This window comes from Lepidochelys olivacea (genome assembly GCF_965140295.1).
Source record: "Lepidochelys olivacea isolate rLepOli2 genome assembly, chromosome: 4".
NCBI classification, from domain to species: Eukaryota; Metazoa; Chordata; order Testudines; family Cheloniidae; genus Lepidochelys; species Lepidochelys olivacea.
The window spans coordinates 73,386,118-73,399,662 of NC_140414.1; the positions used below are offsets into that span (position 1 = coordinate 73,386,118).

At 38.7% G+C, this 13,545-nt stretch overlaps 1 protein-coding gene across 2 annotated transcripts in view; it reads left to right on the top strand.

Moving 5' to 3' along the window:
- Window positions 1-13,545, top strand: part of KLHL2 (kelch like family member 2) — a 112,031-nt gene that overhangs the window by 8,579 nt on the left and 89,907 nt on the right. For both annotated transcript variants that reach the window (XM_084626294.1, XM_084626295.1), the window contains exons 3-4: window positions 2,284-2,390; window positions 5,240-5,361. In XM_084626294.1, coding sequence (XP_084482420.1) covers window positions 2,284-2,390; window positions 5,240-5,361 — 229 coding nt within the window. The remainder of the gene's footprint in view (window positions 1-2,283; window positions 2,391-5,239; window positions 5,362-13,545) is intronic.

Genomic DNA, 13,545 nt, shown 5'->3' on the forward strand with positions numbered 1-13,545 from the left:
GAATTGTTCTGTTGACCTACTGCTATTTACACTGGGGGTTAGGATGGCATAGCTACATCTCTCAGGGGTGTGGATTTTGTGGATCTGCTATGCAGATGTAAGTTCCCCCCCAAAAACTGAAAATTGTCCATTTAGCCCCTACAAATTGTCCATTTAGTCCTTATTTTTATGCCTCGCAGTAATCTGTTTTTATCGTGATGGAACTTCTCTTACTTATGCCTCCCAAACAGCTTTAATAGCTGATAAACAAGGACTTCCAAAAGCATTCTAATTGGAAAATGGTTAATATTACAAAACCTAGACTGATTTCTTATATTGCATATAACAAGCTATGTTACCGCTAGAGCCCTTTTGTAGACTCTGATTCTGCAGCTGAGAAGCTTGTCACAGAATTGCTTCAGAGTGTACCCTTTCATTATTAAAAAAAAAAAAGTTACTTAATTTTCTAGTGTAGACAAGCCCTAAGTCTTTAGCAAAGTTATGAATGTAAGTTACCAGGTTTGCCATTTGAAGGTGTCGTGCAGGTTTCCTTTGAGGTCAAGAACTGAGAGGTTAGATAGTTAGTGAGAGTTTTTTGAAGAGTTTGCCCATGGGTGACAAGGTGTTTTTGTTGTTTATCGTTTTTCTATGTGAGTTCTGTCGAGAATATAGTGATTGCCTGACTTCCCCCAAGTCGTCGTTGGGGCATTTGATGCACTGGATGAGGTACTCTATATGTTGTGATAGGCATTGATAGGACCTATGGACCTTGGAAGGTGTGGGGGGTATTGATCCACTTAGCAGTGGAGATATGTCTATGGGCTTTGCATCTATCATAGCAGGATCTGCTGTCATTTGGTTTGGTGTGTCCTGGTTTGTGGGGAGCTTGCTTCTGATGGTGATCTTAGAGAGGTTAGGGGATGGGAGGTTGTCTGAGACCAGAAGAGGGGATTTGGGAAAGATTTCTTTCAGGATGTGGTCCCCATAAAATAGGGATTACAATTGTTTGGTGGTACCCCACACAGATTCTAATGTGGAGTGGTAAGTGATAATTAGGGGTGTGTAGTTGGTGGGTTTTTTCCTTTATTGAAGCAGATTTTCTTGGGGTATTTGGATGACCAGTTCCATGATGCAATCTACTTCTCTGATGGAGTGTCCTTGTTTGGTGAAGGCAGTTTTAAGTGTGTATCCTGGACTTCCTTCTTGGAACATATTCTGTGAGTGGTTGGCTGTAGATAACAGATTTATTGTTGTGTTTGGGATGGCTACTAGATCTGTGAAAGTAAGTGTGTGGTGATTCATGAGTTTCTTGTATATAGTTGTCTATAGGATTTCCTTGTTGAGGCTGATTGTGGTGTCCTGCAGGTTGATGCTTGTGGGGGAGTGTTCTAGAGAGTTTGATGGATGGGTGGTGGTTCTCTAAGCAGAAATTGTGGGATACGCACTTCACCCACTTAAAACCGCCTTCACCAAACAAAGACACTCCACCAGAGAAGTAGATTTCATCGTGGAATGGTCCATCCAAATATCCTGGGAGAATCTGCTTCAATACAGGGAAAAAATGCACCGACCGCACACTCCTAGTTCTCAGCTACCACACCACACTGCAATCCATACGGGATATCATCAAACAATTACAAGCCATACTGGATGGGCACTGCATCCTGAAAGAAATCTTTCCCAACCCCCCTCTTCCACCTTGTCTTTCTCATGTCCTGGGACCAACGTCGCTAAACAACACCTTAGAAAAAACTAAGCTATTTTTCTTGGTTCGGAGATTTTTGGTGATGAAAATATACTTGAAAAGCAGCAATAACAAAGAAGACTTTATGGTGATTTTGAATAGTAAACAAGGAACGAACTTTGAAAGTAATACAACAAAGAAAGCCACTCTGAAGTTTGGGCTCATCACTGACTAGGAAGCTCATAGCCCTGAACTACCTGGGAGTGAATCTTAACCTTTTAGTATTTGTCCATATTGATACATGGCATGGAAAGAGGATTCCTCCAGAGTATGTAGCCTTAAACTCTTTTCGGCTGATATAAGTTGTTCTGTATTTGGCATACAAGTCTTTTCACTAAGCAAGAAAGCAGAATTTATTAGTTTGCGCCTAGGAAGCTGCATGAATCCAAGCACCAGCTGTATACAGTGTGTGTATTTTGAAACAGAGTTAAAAATGTTAGTTTATCAACATTGTTTTTGTTGGGGAAAACATGTTTACTGTGAGGTAGATGTTATGTGCTTTTCTACTATGGATTTGCTGATGTAAAACTACTCTTCCTTTGATATTTTTTTCAAAACAGTCAGAACTTGTTGTGTGATGTGACGATAGTAGCTGAAGACATGGAAATTGCAGCTCATAGAGTCGTGCTAGCCGCTTGCAGCCCTTACTTCCATGCCATGTTTACAGGTACTAAATATTTTTAACACTTGTTACCTTTAACTCCGTGCTCAGGCAAAAGAGTTTTGTTTTGCTTTGTTTTATATATTAATAAGATGTTAAAATTAAAGGAACCGTGTCTATTTTATATGTTAGCTTGTTCTAACCTTAAAGGGAACTGTCAACTTGAAATCCAGTCTCTTGTATAGAGGGAGTTAAAAGTAGGTTTGGGTGATTCTCTTTCCTCTAAGTCCTCCTGACAATTCTTGGTATTTCTCTCTCTTGTTTTATTTATTTTTGTTTTTCTCTTCCTTTTTCTGTGTGAAAGATGCACACAAACAGTGGAAACAGTAGAAAATGACTATGTAAATTGCCGTCACGTTCAAAGTAAAGGAGAAAGAGATTCTCTAACCTTTTCAGCAGTAACAATCCTATGTAACAGTAGGTTAAATCACTTTTTTCTGGACTTTAAGTAAATGATGTCCCTTTAACATCTCTTCTTTCCCCTAAGTACATTCCTCAGTCCCATAGTGTTGTAAGCTGTTAGACATGAATGCTTTCAGTGGCTTTGGCAGCTGGAGTGCATATTTTGGTATTCTTTGGATAATTGAGTGACAGATATGCTGTGCATTGTTGCAATAACTTTTCTGTACAGGCTGGATTCTGTCTCTTCTCATTCCACGCTAATAATTTGCTGTTATGTTATTACAGCAGGTATGTTAGATGTTTTGTAGGGCTAAAGTAGGTTTAGATCCTTAATACCTCCCAGTGGATTCTGAATGTTGCGGATTTACTTCTTCACTGGTTATAAATTACTTTGAAACCCTCTCATGGAAGATGCTGTCAAAATGAAAATTATTATTAAATGTGTGTTTTATAATTTTATTTTAAAATTCCTTGGCTATTTCCTCTCACTCTGTGATATACTCTGGTCCTTAATGTTTTTTTCTTGATGACATGGGACATCAGATATAATCACTGTGATATGCATCTTACAACTTCAGCTACATTCCTGACATGGGCATGCAGGTAAAAAGAGTAAAAACAAAATTTTGACAACTAAGTTTCAAATTAGGATCAGAAGTTCTAGTTGTATATACAACTCTGTATTGGGAAACAGGGATCACTTTACTGAGATTAAACTGTAAATGTAGGATAGATTTGATTTGTTTATGATATGGAATTGACTGAAATCTGTTAATATTTTCTTTCTGCTCTGTTCTGTGCTTTCTTCTCTCCTCCCCTCTTCCCCCACATTTTTGGCTGAATACTCACTTAGTGCAGCATAGAAATGACATTTAAAGAATTCTCCAGTTATTAATCCTTAAGTATTCAGTTGTGGTTGATACACAGATTACTAGTGAGCACTGATATTTTTTTTAATCTGATAAAAATCATCCTAGTTTTCTGTTAAACTCAAATGAAAGCAACTTTTTGTATTATGCTTTTTTCCATCTGGTTGATAACGTAGAATTGCAAGCCTTTTAAGTTAGCTGTATTTTAAATGCTGAGTATTATTATCTCACACATTCAAAATATCTCTATGTAAACAGACTAACCATTTATTCAGTGAATTGGTGTGGTGGGAGTTTTAAACCCAACACCAACGTTGCTTCAAGGATTGGAAGACTGTGTGCTACAGGTGCAAATGCTTCCTTCCAATAAGAATCAACCATGCTGCCTATGCTATATGGCCATTCTCCACTGACAAAGTCCTAAATTTAATCTTTAATTCTTATTATGTTACACTTCTAATAACCCACATTCATACGTGTTGACCTGCAAGTTTCACTCACTTAACTGGTTACAACCAAAGGGAAGAAAGGAGGAATTTTCTGCATTCTTTCTCCATTCAGAGTTATAATTGTAAATGCTAACATTTTGAAAGATATTAAACCTCAGACTTTAGGGTTTACACCAATAACTAACTACTAAGGATTGGGAGGAGATATAGCGTGGAGGACAGATTATCCCACTTTTCGTAACATGAGGTTGCATGCACCGTCTTCTCAAACATCTGGTACTGGCCACAATCAGAGACACAATACTAGGCTAGATGGACCACAGGTCTGATTCAGTCAGGCATTTCCTGTGTTTCCTCTAGAGCAGGGGTTCTCAACCATTTTCTTTCTGAGGCCGCCCCTCAACATCCTTTATAAACTCCATGGCCCACCTGTGCCACGACAACTGCTTTTCTGCATACAAAAGCCAGGGCCGCCGTTATGGGGTAGCACGCAGGGCAATTGCCCAGGGCCATTCACCACAGGGGGCCCTGCAAAGCTAAGTTGCTCAGGATTCAGCTTCAGCCCCGGGTGGCGGGGTTCAGAGCTCCATAGCTTCAGCACCATGCGGTGGGGCTTTGGCTTTCTGCCCTGAGCCCCAGCAAGTCTAATGCTGACCCTGCTTGGCACCCCCCCCCCCAAAACCTGCTCACGGCCCCCCAGGGGCCCCGGGTGAGAACCACTGCTCTAGAGCCTAAATTCTGACAGAGTAACTCAAGAGAAGAGGCAGGAATGGAGACGCTTCACCCTTCCTAGCCCTGGTCTGTCCTTCCCATCCGAAGATAGAACCTAATGAGTGGCAGAAGCAAGGAGCCTTGATAAAGAGACTGTCAGATTCTATGGTGATAGGGGCCACATAAGTACCTTAGATAGCCTTTTAGTAACTTCAGATAATCTGGGTTACTCTACCTTTAGGCTGTGTCTACACGGCATACCTACAATGGCTGTTGTAAGGTGCGCTGTGTGGTTGCTCTTTGTCGCCGGGAGAGAGTTCTCCCAGCGAAAAAATTAAAACCATCCCCAACAAGGGGCAGTAGCTTCGTTGACAGTAGTTCGCCTCCCGATGACTAAATTAAAGACTACAAAATTGTATTGCAGGTGAAATGAGTGAGAGTCGAGCAAAGAGAGTTCGAATAAAGGAAGTGGATGGCTGGACACTGAGAATACTTATTGATTATGTTTACACTGCTGAAATTCAGGTTACAGAAGAAAATGTACAGGTAAGAGAGTAAGGACTTCTCCTAATAATTGTTTCTGTGGTTTCTGACATTTTTGCTCTTGCAAAATAAGGTGATTTTTTTTTCCTTATACTTGCAAAGATAATAGGATTTACTGCTAGAATCTTAACCATAAGAAAGAGAGAAAAATATTAGACAGAAATTGTGTGATCACAGAATTCTCCTTTTTTTAAAGTGCAAAATCAGGCTCCCTGACACATTGATTACCTACATTCAAATCCTCAGTACTGCATGTGCTGCAAAGAAAACACCAGTCACTAGTTTGTAGTTTCTCACAAATGATAGATTGACAGTAATCTTGCTGTCTAGTAGAGAATGTATCAGCAAGTCCTTAAATAAATAGACAAACAAAGGGTTTTTGTACTAAAATCATGTAAGTTTTCTAGTGAAAGTCAAGTGTGTGTGTGTGTGTGTGTATGTGTGTGTTCTGAAATGTGGCTGTTCTCTGCTTGAGAAAAGTGCCATTACTGCAAAGTGAAGTCCTCTGTTCACAGTATAGCTACACCAGCTATAAGATCCTCTACACTACTAATGTGCTTCTACACTGATGTGGAAAAATTCCCCACCTTTGTGATGGAAAGGTAGTTCATGCTCCCAAGGCTAGTACTCTCACATCCTGTACTCTGGGCCTAATCCAAAGATCACTGAAGTCAATGGAAAGATTTTAGTGGGCTTTGAAGCATAGCATTAGTGTAGTAAACTGGGTATCCCCCACACTTATCAGTTTGCTGCTAGTGTTCTTCCTACATAGCTACCTGGGAGTTTTCACTCTGACAGTGCTAGGTTGCACTGAGTTTTGTCTTAAAACAAACAAAAATAAACCTCCCCCTTTAAATTAAAGTTTAGTTTATTGAACATTTCCTTTACATTAGTCCACTAAGTCACCTACTCCCACTTGGTCCAAGCTCCTATGTTCTCATTTTGTCAGTGGCCTACTAAGTCTGGCTTTTATTTTTTTTGTCAGCTCAAGGATGGACTTTTGCTAGATAGCTCTATATTTATATCAGTCGGTATTTAGCACAAGGACTTTGCCCATCCCACTCACTCAATCAGCTGATCTTACCTATGACTCATTCATGGCAGACACACTTCAAAGAGATTAGAAATGTCGCAATGAAAGAGTCCAATCAACAATGAAAAATACAAATAAAAAATGTAGCTATTATCCCTCCCACTATAATATTTTCTTACCATGTATCAAGAAGATTCAGCCCTTCCCTCTTCTTTGCTTCTGCTGCTTTAAGATCTGAAGTAGCTATTCTGGAGAGTTAATGCTGGTTGCTTATTAAGAGGTGCTGTTTGGTAAGCTGTATTATTTAGGTCTCCAGTTGCTCTTGTTACCCTCTGCCTTTGTTTCTCCACTTCCCCGTTTTCTTGCTCTGAGCATTAGATCACTAGCCATTCACACATAGTAAACCCTGAGGGAAAGAAATCGTGCATTGTTATATGCACCACATACTTGCGCTTCAGTCTTTAAGCCTGAAATAAACAGTTTTCTACTGGGCATTGGACTGAAATTATCTTCTCTTTCTTGGCCACAGAATAGCCATCAATTGGAATCACTACTGGTTTTAGTCATGTTTTGAATCAGTGACCTGGAAGTGATAGGCTTCATATTACCATTTTACAAATCAAAATAAATGTTCCATTACCACCCTTTGCAGCAATCTAGGCCACATGTGTTCCCATTCTGAAATGGTAACTTCACATCTTACTAATTAGTTCTCTTTGGATACTGTTGGCTTGTGGTGGTACTGTCTGAGGGCTCTGTCAGACACATAATAAGTCTTTGATGATGCTGTGCTGTATCCTGCCAGACTAGCAAGGGTACAGACCTCTTAATCTCATTGTGGAGAGCTCTTGCACGATCAAAAATGACAGAGGTTTTGTTAATACTCATCTCATGTGTTCATGGCAGCTCCTTTTTGCCCATTCAGGAAAAGTTTGATTCCTCAGGGGCAAAACTTCTCCGTATATATCTTGATGACTACGTGTGCAGGGGACTGGACTTGATGACTTCTCAAGATCCCTTCCAACCATGTGTTTCTATAAATCTATATCTTTCTAATCTACAGTACATAACATTAGGATGGATGCCCAAATTTCAATTAAAAATAAAGTTCTTCTTGTCAGGGCTTTTGTGTAGAGATTTTCTGTCTGACTCTGCAAGCAGCCTTGTGTGTTTTGGATGCTGGTTCTGTCTGAGAGGACATATTTTAGTCTGATGTTGACAGTGTTGGCTTCCTCTTGTGTTTATGGGCATGAGAAGTAAAATGTCTGTATCCTAGTAGTAGTATGAGGGATGTTAAAGGCCAGATATCCACAGGTTTAATGCTTCTGAGTCTGATGCAGCTTTCATTTTCACAGCTCCAGATTACCTGGCTGTTTGAAGATGAATCTAATGATGTTGGGGTTGGTAATTTATATAATGTGACCTGGTGAGTGATCTTACAGTTTGTAGTTACTTGTATATTGAAAAGACAGTCTAGCTTTGATTCGGACTAGATCTACTGAAATAAGAGTTGCACTTTTGAATGTCATCACATGCATTTGTGTCCTGGGACTGGCTATAAATGCAAATCTATTCCTCTGTTACCCTCATGTTTATTTTAGCTAAAAATATATTTTATTTGTATTCTGCTAATACTCACATTAAGTGCCATCCAAATATGCCATATGTAGTCCCTGCCCCAGAGACTTTAGAAGCTAAGATAAAAAAGGCTGCCCTGAATCTTTTGGAAGGATAATGCAGTGGTTAGATCCCTAACCTAGGCAGTGGGAGATAGGGTGATCAATTCCTGTTCTGCTGTAGACATCTGTGTGACCTTGGGGCAGTCTTAGTCGTTCTGGGCCTCAGTTCCCCACCAGTAAAATAGGGCAAATAGCACAGTGGTGTTATGAGGGTAAACACCTTGATGATCGTGAGATGCTCATGTATCGTGGTCATGGGGGTTGTAAAATACCTAAGATATAATATAATAGATCCTGTTATACTGTGTCTGTAGACTGATTTACTGAACACCTGAGAGGCTCCCACTTACAGGTAGCTTCTTATGATATTTACATGTAATATATTTAATAGGATTGGAAGTGCTATGTTCAGTCTATTCAGATCATATGTTAGGAAACTATGTCTACTAAATGGGCCAATCTATTAAATGAACAAATATTCAAAAAGTGTGTGATTTTGCAGTTTCAATGAAGAATAGCTATATACAACTGCACTGATGTGCAAATAATTATAGATTGGTCCTTCTGCTATTAGGTATTAATCTATATATACTATTATGCTAACTGACTGTCCTCTCAGTCCATCTGTTAACAGGAAAATGAGTTTGAGCTTCTTCCTCGATTCGCTTTGGCACATAGAAAAAAGTTGAAATAGCCATGATTTGCCGTTAGCTGTTACATGAACATGATGTATTTTCCATTTGAAACAAACATACTGAGTTTTACTTATTTTTGCAAATAGGTACATAATACTACAATGGAGTTATTGTAGTGCAGTGGTCTTTTGGGCCTGGATAAACAGTGTGAGCTGGTATTAAGTCACTATTAAATTAGTTTTAACTAGTTGTTCATATATATTGTGCTAAGCTGCCTTTGTTTACTTTGATTTAGAGATGGTCATGAGCAGGAGATCCCTTTATTAAAAATCCTGTATAGGAATTACTTGTGTTTTAGGCTTTGTTAAAGAGCATTTACCTGGTTTTTAGAAAAATCTTTTTTTTGTGAGAACATGCACCTTTAAAGATCGGACTTGGCAATTAAGTGAACCAAAAAAGGATCCGTTTATTTTCCTGTTATGTGTGGAAACTGAATGCCTGTAGGCTTGCATTGCTGCCGGATTAAAGAAACTAGTAAAACAGGTATACGCTTGTTCATAGACTGTTTCCTGCAAGTGAATGTGAGACTTCATTGGCCTTCCTAAATTTCCTCTGGTAAACTCAGGGCATGTCTACACTTAACCAGTAGATCGGCACTGCTGCAATCGATGCAGCGAGTGTTGATTTAGTGGGTCTGGTGAGGACATGCTAAATCGATGGGAGAGCATTCTCCCATTGATTTATGTACTCCACCTCCCCGAGAAGCGTAAGGGAAGTTGATGAGAGATGCTCTCCCATCGACACAGCACAGTGTAGCCACCACTGGATCTAACTACATCGACTTCAGTTACATTATTCACGTAATGTTGCGTAACTTAGATCGATTTACTGCGCTAGTGTAGACCAGTCCTCAGATAGTAAGCTAAAGGTAAAAGATGGTTCTTGCTTAGGTTTTTCTTGGTCCCTTATTGTAACATCAGTGGTCGATCTTATTTAAAATTAAAATGTTATCTGACAAATTCAAGACTGAAACAGAAACAAGAAATGAATCATGAAATGATAGAGTTCATGATTCTAAGGAATGGTAGGAGGGAAAACAGCACAGAGAAGATAATGGATTTCAAGAAGGCAGACTTGAGCAAACTCAGGGAGTAGGTAGGTAGGTAAGATCCCAAGGGAAGCAAGTTTAAGGGGAAAAATAGTATGAGAGAGTTTGCAGTTTTTTGAAGAGACGTTATTAAGGACACGAGCAAACTATCCCACTGTGAAGGAAAGATAGGAAATGTGGCAAGAGACCACCCCGGCTTAACCACAAGATATTCAGTGATCTGAAAAAATAGAGTCCTATAAAAAATGGAAATTAGGTCAAATTACCAAGGATAAATATAAACAAACAATGCAAGCATGTAGAGGCAAAATTAGGAAGGCCAACGCACAAAATGCGATTAAACTATCTAGAGACATAAAGGGTAACAAGAAATCATTCTACAAATACATTAGAGGCACGAGGAAGACCAAGAACATGGTAGGCCCATTACTCAATGAGAGGAGAAAGACAATAACAGAAAATGTGGAAAAGGAAGAAGTGCTGAACGACTTTTTTGTTTCTGTTTTCACCAAAAAGTTTGGTAGATGTCCGATTGCTACTATAGTGAATACAAGTGACCAGGAGGTAGGATCAGAGGCTAAAATATGAAAAGAACAAGTTAAAAATTACTTAGACAAGTTAGATGTCTTCAAGTCGCTAGGGGTTTTTGAAACATTCTAGAATATTCAAGGAGCTGACTGAGGAGATATCTGAGCCATTAGTAGGGCTGTTGATTAAATGCCGTTTTAATCACACTTAAACAATAGAATACAAATTGAAATTTATTAAATATTTTCAGTTTTTCTTCATTTTCATATAGTATTCCATGTTGTAATTGAAATCAGTGTATATTATTTTTTATTACAAATATTTGCACTGTAAACATGATAAACAACAGAAATAGTATTTTTCAGTTCACTTCATACAAGTACTGTAGTGCAATCTTTGTCGTAGAAGTGCAACTTACAAATACAGATTTTTTTTGTTACATAACTGCACTCAAAAATAAAACAATGTAAAATTTTAGAGCCTACAAATTCACTCAGTCCTACTTGTTCAGCCAACTGCTAAGACAAAGAAGTTTGTTTACATTTATAAGAGAGAATGCTGCCCTATTCTTATTTACGTCACCAGAAAGTGAGAACAGGCATTTGCATGGTACTTTTGTAGCGGCACTGCAAGGTATTTACATACCAGATATGCTACACATTCGTATGCTCCTTCATGCTTCAGCCACCATTCCAGAGGCCGTGCTTCCATGCTGATGATGCTTGTTTAAAAAAAGAATGTGTTAATTAAATTTGTGACTGAATTCCTTGGGAGAGAATTTTATGTCCCCTGCTCTGTTTGACCCACATTCTGCCGTATAGTTCATGTTATAGCAGAGTCGGATGATGACCCAGCAAATTATGTTCATTTTAAGAACACTTTCACTGCAGATTTGACAAAATACAAAGAAGGTCCCAGTGTGAGATTTCTAAAGATAGCTACAGCACTCGACCCCAGGTTTAAGAATCTGAAGTGCCTTCCAAAATCTGAGAGGGATGGGGTGTGGAGCATGCGTTCAGAAGTCTTAGAAAAGCAACACTCTGATCCGGAAACTACAGAACCCAAACCACCAAAAAAGAAAATCAACCTTGTGCCGGTGGCATCTGACTCAGATGATGAAAATGAACATGCGTCAGTCTGCACTGCTTTGAATTGTTATCGAGCAGAACCCGTCATCAGCATGGATGCATGTCCCCTGGAATGGTAATTGAAGCATGAAGGGACATATGAATCTTTAGCACATCTGGCACGTAAATATCTTGAGATGCCAGCTACAACAATGCCATGCGAACGCCTGCTCTCACCTTCAGGTGACATTGTAAACAAGAAGTGGGAAGCATTTATCTCCTGCAAATGTAAACAAACTTGTTTGTGTGAGTGATTGGCTGAACAAGAAGTAAGACTGAGTGGACTTGCAGGGTCTAACATTTTACATTGTTTTGTTTTTGTATGCAGGTTTTTTTTGTACATAATTCTACATCTGTAAGTTCAACTTTCATGATAAAGAGATTGCAGTACTTGTATTAGGTGAATTGAAAAATACTATTTCTTTTGTTTTTATAGTGCAAATACTTGTAGTCAAAAATAAATATAAAGTGAGCACTGTAGACTTGGTATTCTATGTTGTAATTGAAATCAATATATTTGAAAATGTAGAAAACATCCAAAAATATTTAAATAAATGGTATTCTATTATTGTTTAACAGTGTGATTAATCAGGATTAATTTTTTTAATCGCTTGACAGCCCTCACCATTAGCGTTTATCTTCGAAAAGTCATGGAAGATGGGATTGATTCCAGAGGACTGGAAAAGGGCAAATATAGTGCCAATCTATAAAAGAGGAATAAGAATAACCCGAGGAATTACAGACCAGTCAGCTTAACTTCAGTACCCAGAAAGATAATGGAACAAATAATCAAGCAATCAATTTGCAAACACCTAGAAGATAATAAGGTGATAAGTAACAGTCAGCATGGATTTGTCAAAAACAAATCATGTCAAACCAGGGTAACAAGCCCAGTGGATAGAGTAGGAATGGTAAATGTGGTATATCCTGACTTCAGTAAGGCTTTTGATACTGTCCCTCATAACCCTCTCATAAACAAATAAGGGAAATACAACCTAGATGGAACTACTGTAAGATGGGTGCATTCCCAGAGAGTAGTTATCAGTGGTTCACAGTCAAGCCGGAAGAACATACTGAGTCATGTCCCGCAGGTCCTGGGTCCGGTACTGTTCAATATCTTCATCAGTGGGTTGGATAATGGCATAGAGAATATACGTATAAAGCTTGTGGACGATACCAAGCTGGGAGGGGTTGCAAGTGCTTTGGAGGATAGGATTAAAGTTCAAAATGATCTGAACAAACTGGAGAAATGGTCTGAAGTAAAGAAGATGAAATTCAACAAGGACAAATACAAAGGACTCCACTTTGGAAGGAACAATCAATTGCACACATACAAATTGGGAAATGACTGCCTAGGAAGTATTGCTGCGAAAGAGGGTATGGGGGTCATAGTGGACCACAAAGCTAAATATGAGTCAACTCTAGAGCTTAACGATTAATCACAGTTAATTCACGCAATTACCCCCAAAAAATTAATTGTGATTAATCGCACTATTAAATAATTGGATACCAATTGAAATGTATTAAATATTTTTGGATGTTTTTCTACATTTTCAAATATATTGATTTCTGTTACAACACAGAATACAAAGTGTACAGTGCTCACTTTATATTCTTTTTTATTACAAATATTTTCACTGTAAAAATGATAAAAGAAATAGTTTTTTTTTCCAATTCACCTCATACAAGTACTGTAGTGCAATCTCTTTATTGTGAAAGTGTAACTTACAAACGTAGATTTTATTTTTGTTACATAACTGCACTCAAAAACAAAATAATGTAAAACTTTAAAGCCTACACGTCCACTCATTCCTGCTTCTTGTTCAGCCAATTGCTAAGACAAACAAGTTTGTTTACATTTACGGGAGATACTGCTGCCTGCTTCTTATTTACAAAGTTACCTGAAAGTGAGAACAGGCATTCGCAGGGCACTTTTGCTGGTGGTGCAAGGTATTTACATGCCAGATATGCTAAACATTCGTATGCCCCTTCATGCTTCGGCCACCATTCCAGAGGACATGTTTCCATGTCTGGAATTCAGGGGTCGGCAACCTTTCAGAAGTGGTGTGCCGAGTCT